This window comes from Dipteris shenzhenensis, chromosome 12, assembly GCF_047967505.1.
Source record: "Dipteris shenzhenensis isolate YYH24624 ecotype China chromosome 12, Dip_SZ_1.0, whole genome shotgun sequence".
NCBI classification, from domain to species: domain Eukaryota; kingdom Viridiplantae; phylum Streptophyta; class Polypodiopsida; order Gleicheniales; family Dipteridaceae; genus Dipteris; species Dipteris shenzhenensis.
The window spans coordinates 36453067-36468253 of NC_141607.1; the positions used below are offsets into that span (position 1 = coordinate 36453067).

Sequence of the window (15187 nt, forward strand, 5' to 3'; positions counted from 1 at the left end):
AATTCCGTGTTTTTTTCTTGATTTAGTCGGTTGATGCTCTGCTTTCATAAACAGGATCTCGTAAGTGATTAGTCTGCATGAAGCTTTGATGCTGTAGCAGGGACAGATTATGCTTGAGATTATGCCTATGTGCTTCAGTCAGAGTTAGTTTGCAGGAGCTTCCCTAGGATAGGGAAAAGCGCTGTTTGAGATATATGCCTGCATCAAATGCTTAATTAGTGTGAATCTGGGATTGCAGGAATTCCCTAGTATAGGGAATTGTGTCAGAGTGTCAGTACACTGAATTGCGTCAGTTTGTAAGTATAGTTTTCTAGCGGTGTTTATAAAAAAAAAAACAAAACAAAACAAAACACCCATTGAACTGAATGGAAGCAGAAGAAGGGGCTTCCAGGAGGGACCCTGGTGAGTCAGGAGTCCGGCCGACCCAGCAGGTGTCGCGCCCAGTAGCTCATACCTTATCTGGCAGGATTGCATTGCTTGAGGATGCCTTGCAACAGTTATTAGCGCAGCAGTTACAGGCCCATGCAGGGCAGTCTGAACTTAGGAGAGCGATACACAGTATGTCTGCCAGACCTTCTCGAGAGGAGAAGGGAAAGGCTCCAATGGAACCGGAGTCTAGTGTCCATACAGTCGAGCCTAGAAAGGCTAAAGTACCAAATATTACCAATTACAGGCTGGAAAAGTATTCTGGTCGGATGAACGACCGTAGTTCCGATGTCATTGAGACCTGGTTACACAAATGGGACGAGGCGTTCGCCATTTGTGAAATCAGAAATGACATCAAGAAGATCCGTGAGGCCACCCACATGTTTAGTGAGGCAGCGGATCAGTGGTGGATTAAACAACAAAAAGATGGTATAGCATCCACTATCTGGGAGGGGTTTAAAAGAGAATTCAGGAAACACTTCTTACCTCTTGATGAAGCATCCCGAGCTTGGGATCAATATAGGAATCTTCGTCATAGAAATTTATCGGTGGCAGAATACACTGATAAGTTTCGAGAGAGTGTAATGAAGGTTGATGAACCCCTGCCTCAATCAATCCAAGTGAAAGATTTCATATTTGGATTGAATGATCGAATAAAAATGGAAGTTCGGGCTAAGTATGCGAACACGTTAGATGATGCAATAGCCATAGCCCTGAACTATGAAGATGCCAAGGGCAGCAGGCCAAGTGGGTTTGCACAGGTCGGAACCCAGTATGGAAATCCGAAGAAATCTGGGTTTAAGAAGAAATGGATTAGCAGAGGGAGTGGTTCTCAGCCGAGTGGTCAAGCCAAGCAGGCGAAACCGGCTGAAACTCCTAAACCAAGTACCACCATTGGAGTGAAGAGGAAAGTAACCCCAATGGCAGCCCGGGCTTGGTCTAAGTCTCCCTTAAACCCAGAACAAAGGGAAAAAGTGAGGAGAGAAGGCTTATGTTTTAGTTGCCTTCAGCCTCATCAGTGGAAGGATTGTCCACGTAACAAAGATCGTCGGATGGCCGAGATGGTGATCTCAGAATGCGACGTGGAGATGGAGGGAAGTCCCAGAGCAGAAGAGATGCAGATTCAGCTAGCGGGATCTTCTCAGAGGATCTTCTCAGAGGTCAGTACCTTGTTTGTTATGTGCGTCTGTTGCTAAGCTAGTAACGAGTGCACCTGATAACATCCTATCTAAGCCCGCAGCAACGGGGTATACAGCCTTTAATGATACGGAGTTAATTAAGATGAAAGGGCAAGTGGCCAATCATGATGTCATTGTGTTGTTTGACTCGGCGTCAACTCACAATATAATTAACTCCAAGCTCGTGAAGAGGCTGAAGTTAAAGATAAGTCCATGTGACTATGCGTATACAGTCAGGATGGCAGATGGAAGTTCAACTGAAGTATGGGACCAAAGGGTTACCCAGTTGGAGCTTCGTATTCAGGACTATGCTGAGAAGCTTGATTTTGAAACGACCAAGCTTGCTCATGCGGATATAGCCCTGGGTATGGCATGGCATTCTAGGAAGAATCCAGCCATTGATTGGAAAAAGCACGTATATAAATTCAAGATGATTGATGTGCTTTATGTCTTGCGAGGTGAGAAAGATATACCTTAGGGACCGTTGGTTTCCGTGATGGAAATCCGAAAAGCTCAAGAAGAGTTTTTATTCTTTTGCACAGCATCGGTAGAGCCGGTTGATGATTCTTCGGCTAGCACTAATATTACGCAAAGTGGTGAGATGGCCAAGTTGGCTAATCTTATAACAGAGGAGTTCTCTGAATGTTTTAGGGATGAACTACCTTATGGGTTACCTCCAGAGCGGAATGTTCAGCATAAGATTGAACTGATTCCGGGGGCAGAACCTGTAAATAGACCTCCCTATAGAATGAGTTTTACTGAAGAGACGGAGGTGCGTAGACAACTGGAAGAATACCTCAAGTTGGGGCAGATTCAACCAAGTTTCTCACCTTTTGCTTCACCAGTGATATTAAAGAAGAAAAAGGATGATACGTTTCGTTTCCGTATAGATTACAGAGCATTGAATAATATCACTATTAAGCACAGGTATCCGATGGCTCGGATTGATGATTTGCTAGATGCATTACATGCAGCAGTGATTTTCAGTAAGATAGATCTTAAGTGTGGCTACCATCAGATCCGGATTAGAGCCGAGGATGTGCATAAAACCGCTTTCAGAAGCAGGTTTGGTCATTACGAGTTTTTGGTAATGCCCTTCGGACTTACCAATGCTCCGGCTACATTCGTCATGCTTATGAACGATTTACTACGTCCGTATATCGGAAAGTTTGTAGTACATTTTATTGACGATATTCTAGTGTTCAGTAAAAGTATTACTGAGCATCGTGAACACCTGAGAATAGTGTTCAGTACTTTGAGGAAAGCCAGTCTTTATGTAAATAAAAAGAAAACTATACTGTGTATGGTTAGGCTTGAATATTTAGGATTCATAATTACTCCAGAGGGGGTATAAATGGACCTAAAGAAAGTGGTTGCGATACTGACTTGGCCAATCCCTCAGAGTCTGACTGCGTTGCGATCATTCTTGGGATTTGTCCAGTTTTATAGAAGGCATATCAAAGGATATTCCGAAATAGTATCGCCATTGACTGATCTGATACTAGAAACCGTTGTTCCTGAAAACCGATGCAAGTGGCATGGCGGTGGAAGCAGTCCTCCTTCAAGAGGGAAGGCCAGTAGCCTTTGAAAGCAAGAAGCTTTCTCCCTCTCAAAGGAATTGGCCAACTCATGAATTGGAGTTGTATGTTGTTATCCATGCTTTGAAAACATGGAGGCATTATTTGTATGGTTCAGAGTTTTATGTGGATGTGGATCATGATACTCTGAAACATTTTTGTAAACAGCCTGACTTGAGGGGCCGCCAAGCTAGGTGGGTAGAGCTCATGCAGGAGTTTAATTTAACGATTCGGTATCGAAGAGGGAAGGATAATAAGATTGCTGATGCGTTGTCTCGCATTATGCACGATATGAGTTTCACGGAGAGAGTGCTCTAATGACCGAGATCAGAGAAACTCAAAAAGTGGACGAGTTTGTCCAGAGCTTATGGCCTAAGGCTCATATGTTAAAACCCGGGGAAAAAGAAAAGGATGACCTGGCATCCAGAAAAGGCCAAACATATGCAAGATATACTATAAGGGATGGTATGCTAGAAAGAAATGGCAAGGTTGTAGTACCTAGTCAGAATGATCTCAGGCAGAGAGTCATTCGACAGTGCCATGATAGCCCGTGTGCGGGACATCCAGGGGTCGAGAAGACATATGATCTTGTGAAGTGAGATTTCTTTTGGCCAAAGATGAAAAAGCATATTCATGAATATGTGACATGGTGTTTCTCGTGTCAGGTAAGTAAGGCCGAGCGGGTGAAGTCACCCGGACTTTTACAGCCCTTGGAAACACCACTAAGTAAGTGGGAGAGTATTTCCATGGACTTTATTGTAGGGCTGCCTACGACACAAGGAGGGTATGATTCTATCCTTGTGGTGGTTGATCGTCTAACCAAGATGGCTCACTTCATTCCGACTAGAGAGTCTGTTAGTGCCCCGCAAGTGGCGGATTTTTTTATTAGACATATATTTCGTCTGCATGGATTGCCTAGATTCATAGTGTCAGACAGAGATGTCAGATTTACCGGTCATTTTTGGACAACGGTATTTGAGATGCTAAGGACTGAGTTGGGAATGAGTAGTGGGGATCATCCTGAGACGGATGGTCAGACGGAGAGTCAACCAGACTTTAGAGGATATGCTGAGGGCATATGTGTCATTGAGGCAACATACATGGAACAAGTGGTTTCCATTGTTGGAGTTTGCCTACAATGATAGAAAACATTCCTCTACAGGGTTCAGTCCGTTTGAGCTGAACTATGGTGATAGACCAGCCAATCCAACTATAGTTGGAGTACTTTAGAAAGTGCCTAGTGCCGCGAACTTTGTGGTTCAGATGCGGGAGATGCTAGCACTTGCGAGAGCTAATATCCGCCAGGCTATGGATAGAGCCAAGGTGTATGGGGATGAAAACCGGTCTATAAGAGTATTTAAGGAAGGAGAAAAAGTTTTTCTCAGAGTTCCTTTGCACTCCAAGTCGTTGACTTCAGGAGAGTGTGCTAAGTTATCACCTCGAGACTGTGGGCCGTGGTTAATTCTAAAGAGAATAGGCAAGGTAGCCTATAAATTGAAATTGGCATGTCTATCCGAAGCTACCTGGGAATCCGTATACCAGTTGCGGAGAGTGTTTCCAGACTTTATCATCGAGGACACTGATGTCTGAAGAGGAAAGGAATGTTACGCTCTAGCTGAGGTAGCATGACCTCGGAAGAATCAGTCGACATTTCCCTTAAAGGATCTATATTTGTAATATATATTTGTTTGCGCTTCATTTAAATGATCGGGAGGGAATTAATGTCAAGGTCCTAGGTGAGGGTTGATAGCACCAGAGTAGGTGGATCTAAGGCTAAGGGCCTAATGCAAGGAATGTGCCTAGGGGCAAAGGATATTAGTGCATCCCAAGAGAGGGGTGAAATGTTGCATTAGGAAGGCCCTGTGATGATGACATGTGGCATCTAGATCCATCTAGGGAGATGGGGCTTGTTGAAGCTAGAGAGAGAAGAGAATGTGTGATTCACGTATGTTTTTCTGATTCGAATTCTCTGTCAGCTCGTGTGCTTCAGCAAGGTTGGCTGGGAGGAAAGAATTGGTGCTGCTCCTGTGATCTGCAGTAGGAATTAGATGTTGTGTCTAACATCTGTGCTCAGTCGTCCCTAGGGTAGTGGTCACACGGCCTGCGCATCTGCCATCGAGTAGCCTCAATGCGGGGAATCCCATGTACTTTGATGTTGAGAGCCTTGATGGCTCTCTGCTGCTGCTCCAGGAGGGTAGCTGAAACGGTCACCCTTGCAAGTTTTTGTTTGGCTACGCCGACCCATTTGGACGTCTCCTTGATGGCAGATTGCAGGCTCGCAATCTATGCCTCCACAATTGGGGTGCTCTCTGGGATTGTACATACAGCAGTGACCTCTTGTCGGAGATGTGAGATCTCCTGTCTGAGCCCTTGAATAAGATCATCCTGGACTCGGATTGCATGAGACTGCTCTTGTATGAGTCGTGCCTGCTCCTGGGTGAAGCGTGTCTGCTCCTGTGCGAAGCGTGACAGCTTCCTCTCGCGCTCTCGGATGCTCTGGACCTCCATCAGCAAGTACTCCCAAGCCTCTGATGGGTCAGCTCGTCGTCCGTGCTCTAACGGAAACTGAAAGGACTGTGGCTTGAAAGTGTGAGGAAGAGATTGGAGGCTGGGTGATGACTAGGTGAGATGGGTGCGGTATGGGGATGATAAGGCGATTCCAGCAGGGTGAGGGAGCGTGGGCTGACTGAGAGACAGAGGGCGGGGGGGAGAGAGAGAGAATAGAATAGAATAGAATAGAATGTTGTATTATCGCTCTCTGGGGGCCGAAAAACGACCCATGGTACTAAGTCTCTGTCCTCCAAAGAGAGAGAGAGAGAGAGAGAGAGAGAGAGAGAGAGAGAGAGAGAGAGAGGGGGATGATGGGTAAGATGGGTGCGGTATGGGGATGATGAGGCGATTCCAGTAGGGTGAGGGAGCGTGGGCCAACTGAGAGGCAGAGGGCAGGGGAGAGAGAGAGAGAGAGAGAGAGAGAGAGAGAGAGAGAGAGAGAGAGAGATTATTAAAGTCTTCGGAAGACTGATGGGTCTATGAGACTGTGAAAAACCTGATACAACGAGCTGTGGTAGTGGAGCTACTAAATGAGCATCCACACCAATGCAAAATGCAAAAAATGCAAAATGGAGGTACTAAGTCCTAAGTACAACATAGTCATGTCGGTAGTCAACTATATATCAATCTCAGCATCATCATCAACAGGACATTAGGATGGATGAGGCAGTGGAGGCATGAGGTCGGTAATAGAGTGCTGTCGAAAGCTAGTCGTCTGGATGACTCCAGAGCCAGTCTCGGTAGTCTCCAGTGAGGTAAGTCCCATACTCTATTGATGAAAGTCACTGTCTGAAAGATGGCATCAATTTGTAGTGGTGTCATGGCGAACTCTGCTTGTACTATCTCATGCGGGACTTAGGTCTTGCTACAAATCATCCTAGATCCCATGGTCACATGTAGATGCTCAAATCTCTTCCAAACTGCTATCGGTAGATCACATCCCCAGAAGGGTGCTGAATTCATGCTAGTCGGTCGCACTAGCATATCGAAAAGCTAGCACTTCGTCGGTGAATCTTGAAAGTGTGCCTGGAAACACTCTCTCTCCAATCGGGCCAGAGCACCCCGTCCCAGTGTGAGTCGTCCCTAGGTTGCATGTGTCATAGTGAAAAGGGGTCCTGTGAAGATTGCTCCCAAATATGTGTAGGACTGCACTATCTCCACTGGCTCGGCTCGATAAGTGAAACTGAGTCATCGGATTGCTGCATATGAGGTGTTGAAGACCATAACCTTGGTCTTCCCAAGATTGATTGTAAGGTCTCTCTCTACATAACACCTCTAGGGCCTCCAAGTGTCTTTGCAGCCCCTCCGCTGAGGATGAGATAAGGACTATGTCATGAGCGTATAACAATATCTATATCATGAGATCGGCCAGTAGGGATCCTTCACCCCCTAGGCGGTCTATGAAAGAGGTGATCTCATCAATGTACAGCCAGAAGAGAGTCGGTGAGAGGGGGCAACCCTGCTTCATTCCGATCGTACTATTGACCCAATCCGATAGGCCACGTGGGGCCCAAACTGTGCCTCTGACTGACTCGGATAGGCTCATCACCGCCCATATCAGTGTCTTTGGAATCTGCAGCTCCTGTAATCTTCTAATCATGCGGGATCGTGGGACAGTGTCAAAAGCCTTCCGAAATTCTACAAAGCATATGCAGACTTTCTGGTGTCTAGACCTCGCCTCCTCAATGATAGCCCTTTTAGTGAAGACGTGATCTGGGGTAGAGTGCTTTGGAATCCTGCCTATCCTAGTGCCCGCTGCCCCCGAGCCTCTGTATGACTGTTGAGTTCTGTCTCTAGAATTGATCCATAGATCTTGGCCAGAGTGAGGCCAATCATAATTGCCCAATAGTTCCCCATCTCCGTATGGTCTCGGGCTTTGTGTATCGGCACAATAGTGGTGGTATTCCAAGGTGGAAAACCGTGACACACAGCCGGCTAGGATCGAGGCTAGGACCCCTTGTCCATGTGCAAAGTGCTCAGTCCGGAGGCCCTCGTGGTCCTGTGCTCTCCGATTGTGTAGACAGCAAAGTGCAGCCCGTACATTCTATGTAGTGAACAAATGACAAGTGGTGGGCCTAGGCATGGAGGACATATCCAGCGGTGTCTGCATCTAGGCATCATAGAGGGAGCATGCATACGTGTGCCACACATCTGGGTTAGAGATGGGAATAGGTGGCTTCCCTTCTGATAGAAATCCCCATCCAGTGGTCGGGTCTCCTCCTTGGACGATTTGAAAATCTCATCCATCCTATGTTTGAGAAAGCTCGTCTCTTACGACACGCCACTCGTCGATAGATCCTCTGTGCCTCAGGTGGCGTCAGATGACTCAAAGCCTGCTGCTGTGTAAAGTAGGCTCTCGCCTCTCTGCACTCGTTGTCGAACCAAGGTTTCTGAGGCATCTTCCCATCCTTGGCTCGCCCGGATCGAGTCGTGGGAAAGATCTGATAGCAGCGTCAAGGGTGTTGGAGGCACTGGTGAGGTCTATGTCATCTCCAAGTAGAGCCGGCAGCTGCCTACCCAGATGGCTTGTGTACACTGGGTAAAGAGCATGGGCAAAGTGGATCTAAGTGTGTGAGGGCGTGGGGGGAGCTCTTGCTATGGCTGGCATGGTGGTGGAAATATGGAAGGCCAAGTATGAGTGAGGAGGGAGGTATGGAGAAATCGTGTATCCGTGAGACAATCTAGTGGGCCTAGTAGATAGTCCACTCTACTAGATCCACCACCATGTGGGAAGCAATTGAGTCTCCCAAAAGATGGCCATTTGTGAAGGCCATTAAAGATGATCAGGTCGTGGATTGTCCCCAGCTCAAGCAGATCGTCCATATCCTGTCACCTATGGGGCAGCTGCAGAATGCCTTACTATCCCAAGCTCAGTTGCATATAGTTCCGGGACTATGTGTGGGTCTTTGTCATCATCCGAGAAATCAAGTAGGCCCACTTGTCTATTTCCTGTCTGTGCATTGAAGTCCCCCTATGGGAAGGTGTCTCCATGTCTGGAAAACTCCGTGATGTCATCATGGATTGGCTCATATGGGTTGTGTCCATTTGTAGTGACCTCTCGTGCATTGGATGGACAAAAGTAGCACACTGCAATGAAGATAGGCCGAGCATCTGGGAGCGGAACTCGTATCCACATTTGTTGTGGATGCTTCTCTCTCCGAACCATAGATATGAGTGGTCTCAATTGTGATCTGAAAAGGACAGCCACTCCACCAGAGCCTCGGACTCCGCTATCTCTTCTCAACTCTCTTATGTGAGCTGATTCCCATGTGTATCCAGTCACTTTGGGTATCCCTCACTCTAGGCTCTCGTGTGCTTTGGTGTAGAAAATCATATCTCTAATCATTATATGTCTCTAGGAAACGTCCTGGGTCAGACCATAATGTGCCATTACAATTCCATAATGCTATTTTCAGTCCGGTATATGCACACGTCCTATGAGCTCGACACCATCACAAATCTCCCTCTTCCTTCTCTTCCTTCTCTTCTTTATCCTCCTTAAATCCTCTTTCTCGGATAATCATCCTACCATCCCCATAGACAGCCCATTTCCCTGTTTCCCTTGCTGCCATTACTTTTATCATACCTTCTCTACGGTGTCTTTGTTGTAGGAGTGTGAGGTCATCATCGAGGTAGATCCAGGTTCCCTTCAAAGTCACCCTCGTGCTCATGAGGGTCTTCCTGTCCATTGCTGTCTGGAATTTCAGCACTAGTGGTTTTGAGGGTGCCTCAAGTTTACCCACCCTCCAGGTTGTCTTGTAGGCGAGATTGACTCCCATTTTGGTGAACAATATTTTGGCATCTCCCATCGGAAGCACAGAGAGAGAGAGAGAGAGAGAGAGAGAGAGAGAGATTTTATTAAAAGTCTCCGGAAGACAAGGAGCTGAAAGGATGGAACCACTAAATGGGCATTTGCAGCCAAGACAATCTTTGCCATTCTATAAAGCCTAGGTTTTGTGTAACACCAAAACTTTTGATGTGAATTAACATGGACCATGAGGGACCCTACACTCCTAGTGGACTCATGCTCATGCTAAAAGTTTCTACAATTCAATTGATGCTAATCACTAAGTTGATCTAAGAGTTGATAGTGGTTGACCCTAAGAGCCCCATGAAGCTCTTAGTGTGTATAGATTCATGAAGGTGAACATAGAACAGACCACAAGAGAGGAGGAACATGAAGATGATCATCAAGACATGATCATTTGTGCTGCCTCCTCCTAAGGACTAGCCTCCATAATTAACCTTTCTCCCTCAATCCAAAATGGCCCTTGAATAATCTAGACAACATAAAACAAGCTAGCCCTCCATCACGGCCTCAAAATGATCAGTAGCCATCATTGACTATGAATACTAAATATTTGAACCCGTGGGGAGGATGAAAACCTTGCAGTGTGGTATCATTGCAGCAGTCCTCTATCTGTTGTCTGAGTGTTCATATCTGTTGGCGGACAAACATGTTGCTGAACGATTGTTCAATGTTTAGTGTTATAGATGGAAATCTTTGAGGTCTAGGATAGATATTTCCAAATCCTAGATACATCTAGATCCTGGATTCATGTAGCCTCAACATTGAATTTCCCAATCTTGATTAACTTGTGGATAGTCCCTATAGAACATTATGCCTTCCTAATTTGCACTTCCTTTGTTGAAATTTATTCATGTGGAGGTTTCCAAAGAATCCTCTTGGGTCTCTCTTCCTTTGCTCATACCGCTTCAAATGTTTATTCTTTTATAAATCTCTTTCTAGATTGGCTAGCGCCTTCCACGTGCATCTTTACACTGCATCATACCAATTGTTTGATTTACTTGCGTTGTTCCAAGCCTCCCTAGCATCTTTCCACTCTACGCCATCCCAATCATTGCATGGCGTTCCTTTGCTCCTACTTTCACTTTCCTTTAGAACAAGTAAGGAATGTTTCTTCGAATATGTCTATCGAGTGATTGGTCGTCTCAATGGAGTTGCCTTGCCATTCACACGTGGTCAAAGCTAGCTCCAACTTTTAATTAAGTACATTAGAGTTGTTGTGATCCGACTTTGTTTATGGGGTGCTTTGTTTTTACTGACTATTTGCAATGTGGTTGCTTCCAATGCTTTAACATCAATCTTAACTCTTATCAAATCTGTCCATGGTAGTGATGTCTCCTTTATCATCAATGTTAGTCTCTTCATCCAAAGTGGAAACTTGCATTCATTGTTATGGGATTTGTTTGAAACTTGTCATACCATTGAGGTCCCTCACAACGATAACTGTGCCTATTTGGGGAATTGCTTCATAGACATACTCAAGGAGAGGGGAAGGTGGATCCATGTGTACCCTAGTGTATCAATGAAGCCCTTGCTGAAATCCGCAAGCAATGGTCTCTGTAAAAGTTGACCTTCATAGGACGCTCGCGGGAAGGAAGGGAGGAGAAGGAAAGAAGGAGAGGGTAGAAGAGAGGAGAATAGGCAAGCCATTTGCTTGAAGGTTTTCATAGTGTGATCTTTGTTATAGAATGCTTTGTATCCCATGTTCAATACTCCATTGTTGACCTAGTTTGAGTCTGCCCTTGGTTCATTTTGATGTCTAGTTCATTCTTAGTCTATTGTTCATTTTATTGATATTTGTGTACTGTGCATCCCCGTTTTCCATGAGTATCGTGGTCAGGAGGAAAGGTGTGGAGTGGCATTCTAGGTTGAGGATAGAGCTTATGCCAAATAGTATGACAATCTTGAGGGAGTGAGTCATAGAACCACAAGGTACTTGCAGAGTTGGAGTGGAGGCTTCTTGCAGACCAAAGTATGGAAGGAAGTAGTATATCTTACAAAAGCTTGGAAGGTTTGAGTCAATTGGAGCAGTCATTACAGATGGGGCTAGCTCTGACCAAATTTTTTTCCATGGAAGCCCAGTGTCCTCTGCAAACATCTTACAACGATGACACTTAGAAATGTTGTTGTTTTAGCATATTTCTTTAGTTTCATAGATATTCAGCGAAATCCTATTTTTAATTTTGGCGTTTTGAAGGTGAAAAGTACATTGTGTTTAATCTCTGTAAAGTACACCATAATCTCTATATTATGGTGCCTTTAGTATATAACTCTAGATTTAGAGTTATATATGTTTTCTGGTTTTATTGTGGTTGATGATTTGTTTGTCTTTTGACAGGCCTTTTACTATTTTATCCAAAACTCTTCTTGGAACAGCAAGATCCAGCTTATTCCTGTCCGTATATTGTGCATCTGCTTGGTAAGGCATACGTTTCTAACTGTGATGTGTTTGGTTGTTGAGAATGGAAAGACTTTAAGTTGATCTTTTGTATTGTATAATCAAACGTATCTTTTAGAACATTCATACAATGATATTTAAAGGATGTTAATTTCCTTCATATCTTGTTCATCAAAGGGAATCAGAAGGGCCTGTGAACTAATAATTTCAGAACATGAAATGACTGTAAAACAAGAGAAGTTGTAGAACCTTTGTTTTAGGCTTCAAGCTCTTGGTTCATGCTGCAAATGTAGCTGGATGACCATGAAAATAAATTGTGTATTTTGGTGCAATGGTTGGTTAAAGCATTCATTTTTTGTCTCGAGTAAAGAACCTTCTACTAAAACTTTGAAAACAATACAAGGAGTCAGCTATCTTGTGAAACAAGGTACTTGTCCTGCAGCTTGCTTCATGGGGTCCCATCTGCTTGCCTAGGGTACCATGGAAGCAGGTGCCAACAACCAGTGTGGTGGACTATATAACCGGTGGAAAATGTAAAAATTCTATAGGCCCAGCCTTGTGGGAAATGTTCATGCCTCTTGGTGGTCTTCCTAGAACCCTCTATTCTTTGCTTCCAAATGACATGCAAGGTAGATGCTATTGACACAAATATTGACTAGGATAGTGTAGGCCACTCTATGGGCTATCCATAGGTGCCACTCATTCCTTGGTATGTGCCTTGTAGGTCTAGTTACAATCAATTGGGTTAGTTGTTACAATTAGTACATGTACCACTTAGGACAGCTAGGACACTTAGTCCAGTGAGAACACTTAGCCCTAGGGTTTTGTTATATTGGCTCTCTCTTGAGCCTCCACTCAGTATTGCAGCAATTGATTACAGCATCTCGTTTCTCCTTCATTTTGAGCTTCCATTGCTTGCCCTAGCCTACAATGGTATCAGAGCAAGTTGGGGATTCTTTCCCACAGCCATTGGCAGCTTGTTCAAACTGTTTGGCAGCCCTTGGACCTCTCATTTCTGCTGGTTTGCTGGCTTTCTACTCACCCGTGAGAATTTGAGACTCTCCAAGCACTTCCGTCATGGGAAGTTTGTTTTTTCATTTGAAGACTGCATTTTGGAGCACCCGTTGCAAAGGGAGACGCATTTCGAAGCTTTTCTTGCTGTGTGGGTTCACACTTGTGGTATTCAAGCTGCTGTACGGCTTCCTTACACCTGTACAGAAGATTCTACCAGCATTTAGTGCATAGTACAACCTATACGAAAATATGAGCCAGCATTTAATACCTCACGGAGGCTGTACGGACTGATTCAGCAGCATTTAATGCCCTTTGGAGCTGTACGGCCTGTTTTTTCCAGCATTTAAGATCTGTATGGATTTCGTATAGTTCATTTATGACTGTACGGAACCTTTCTTTGGCTGTACGGATCTGCTGCATCAGATTTTACGGCTGGACTATGTGGATGACATGCTTGTGACTGGGACACATGCTGAGCAAATTACAGCTTTTAAGTTTGACTTGCAGAAGACATTTGCTATGCTTGATCTTGGTGTTTTGCATTACTATCTGGTCATTCAATTTGCTAGCAGTGAGGGGGGCATTTTGGTGTCACAATCCAGGTATATACCATTAGACTTATCTGCTGAGGATGGCAGCGGTGCTTGTGATGTCACTCTCTATCAGCAGGCACTTGGTTGTTTGATTTATTTATGCCATACTAGACCCGATCTGCAGCTATCTCACAATTGAGCAGATATATGCACAGCTCCTCTACGCATCATTGGCAAGCCGTGAAGCGTGTCTTCAGGTACCTTGAAGGAACTCAGCATTTGGACCTCCTTTATGAGGCTGATTCTTCACTTGTTATGCATGGATTCACTGATAATGATTGGGCTGGCTGTTCGGACACCGGTGTGTCAAATAGTGGCAATTGTTTCATGCTTGGTACGTCAAGCATCTCTTGGTTCAGCAAGAAGCAGACTACAGTCGCTACTTCTAGCTGTGAAGCTGAGTACAGAGCAGCTTTTACAGCTACAATGGAGTGTGTTTGGCTCCGGAAGCTACTTGTAGATCGTCATGCATGTCAGACTACTTCTACCTTCATCTTCACTGATAGTCAGAGTGCTTTGGCTGTTGCAGGGAATCAGTTTTCCATGCTCACACAAAGCATATTGAGGTTCACTATCACTATGTGAGAGAGAGATTATCAGTAGGTGATATTTAGTTGTCTTATGTTTCCACGGAAGACAACTAAGTAGATCTTTTTACGAAGGCTCTTCCTCGACCTAAGTTTGAAGCTTTCCGGCAAGCTTTAAACCTAGTATCTTTTGTGACTTGATTTGTTGTACTCTGTGTAGTCATAGGTTGCTATATCCCTACAGGATGAACATGTGCAACCATGACACTAGATATTCAGGTATTTTGAGATGTGTCTAGGATACTTCAGCCCATGCCATAGAGGGGGGTTTGTAGGTCACTCTATGGGCTATCCATAGGTGTCACTCATTTCTTGATGTGTGCCTTGTAGGCCTAGTTACAGTCAGTTAGGTCAGTTGGTACAGTTAGTACATGTACCACTTAGGACAGTTAGGACACTTAGTCCAGTTAGGGCTCTTAGCCCTAAGGTTTTCTTATATTGGCTCTCTCTTGAGCCTCCACTCAGTTTTGTAGCAATTCATTACAACATCTTTTTTTTTTTTGTCTTCTCTCCTTTATTTTAAGCTTCCATTGCTTGCCCTAGCCTACAAGTAGCAGCTGGATGGACCTGCTGCCTTCTCATATGAGACTATGATGTGCAACCCAGGTATTCTAGGTAACGTGCTGGAGAGTGTCTCCCATACATTGTCTTCTAGTGAGAACTCGGGATGCCATTTAAAGGGAGGCATTGAATCTTGGATCTCACATCCACCAAATAGCCCCCTATTAGTCAGGCTACCATACCCCACATGGATATGTGTCGAATCAGCTGCATCCTACTGACAATTCCAAGGGAGCACTGCCAAATCCTATGTACCGTGGGCTAGGGACCTATTGGGAGACTTACCTGAGGCACCAATAGAACTAGTGCCTTTGTTGCAAGGGGCTCAAAGGGAAGGTAGTTAGGTGCAGGCATCTGCCAACTCCCTCCAGCGAATCTGCTCTAGCTGAAGGGTCCTTGGGTTTCTGATCTTGGTATCATTGGGGGATTTGTCATGGTCAATCTTGATTTCCTGTCTTTGTGGGCTTTCCTCCTCTTGCAAAATATAGACCTTTT

The 15187-nt window shown here is 44.9% G+C and overlaps 1 protein-coding gene across 1 annotated transcript in view; it reads left to right on the forward strand.

Moving 5' to 3' along the window:
• LOC147896163 (uncharacterized) overlaps positions 1-15187 on the forward strand; it is a 123102-nt gene that overhangs the window by 39722 nt on the left and 68193 nt on the right. Inside the window, exon 6 of the mRNA XM_087382564.1 lies at positions 11878-11958. Coding sequence (XP_087238690.1) covers positions 11878-11958 — 81 coding nt within the window. The remainder of the gene's footprint in view (positions 1-11877; positions 11959-15187) is intronic.